Source organism: Monoraphidium neglectum, assembly GCF_000611645.1.
Source record: "Monoraphidium neglectum strain SAG 48.87 unplaced genomic scaffold scaffold01102, whole genome shotgun sequence".
Taxonomy (NCBI): Eukaryota; Viridiplantae; Chlorophyta; class Chlorophyceae; order Sphaeropleales; family Selenastraceae; genus Monoraphidium; species Monoraphidium neglectum.
This window is the reverse complement of record NW_014012526.1, coordinates 16,583-17,383: the sequence shown is the minus strand read 5'-3', so window position 1 is coordinate 17,383 and position 801 is coordinate 16,583. Positions and strand designations below refer to the sequence as shown.

Genomic DNA, 801 nt, shown 5'->3' with positions numbered 1-801 from the left:
CTGCACCACCGAGCGCAGCCTGCCGCCCTATGTGCGCGAGTTTGTGCGCCGCCAGGTCGAGGCCGCGCGCCGCCAGGCGCAAGACTACGGGGACAGGTGGGGCCGCGCGCCGTTTGCGGGGACTGGCGTTGGGCGTTTGGGTCTCTGCTTATCGGTGATTTTTTGCTGATTGCCAGCAGACCAATGGATCGGCAGAGCCTCCTCGTGTGCTGTGGACCCGGCCCCTGGTGGCTGTGATGCACCCCATGAGGCGCCCCCACCACGCGCACTCTGCGCTCTCGCCCCGCCGCCCCCTAATCCCCCCTTTGCCATGCCGATTGTAACCTCCCACCGGCAGCTACCTCGGCTCCATGCGCACCGCCCTGGAAGCCACCGCCGCCGGCGCCGACGTGCAGGCGGAGGCGCACGCGCGCGTGTCCGCGCTCTGCGACGCGATCGCCGCGCTGCAGGCGCGCCTGGCCGCGCTGCAGGGGCGCGTGGAGGCGCTGGTGCCCCACAACGCCGGGTCTGTGGGGCTCTTGGAGCAGATGGACTGGCCCCTGGATGATGAGGGGGTCGAGGAGGGCAGGCAGCAGGCGGAGCAGCGAGAGGAGCAGCAGGAGGAGCAGCAGGCCAAGCAGCAGGCGGGGCAGCGAGAGGAGCAGCAGGAGGAGCAGCAGGAGGAGCAGCAGGGGGAGCAGCAGGCTGAGCAGCAGGAGGAGCAGCAGGAGGAGCAGGAGGAGCAGGAGGAGCAGCAGGAGGAGCAGCGCGAGCAGGGGCAGGGAGAGGCAGGAGAGGCAGCCGAGGACGAGGCGGCGCCCG

The 801-nt window shown here is 71.0% G+C and overlaps 1 protein-coding gene across 1 annotated transcript in view; it reads left to right on the top strand.

Annotated features, from left to right (window-relative positions):
- Positions 1–350: 350 nt before the first annotated feature.
- Positions 351–801, top strand: part of MNEG_6655 (hypothetical protein) — a gene marked incomplete at both ends in the record, with an annotated part of 2,342 nt that continues 1,891 nt past the window's right edge. Inside the window, one exon of the mRNA XM_014044872.1 lies at positions 351–554. Within this exon, the coding sequence (XP_013900326.1) occupies positions 351–554 (204 nt within the window). The remainder of the gene's footprint in view (positions 555–801) is intronic.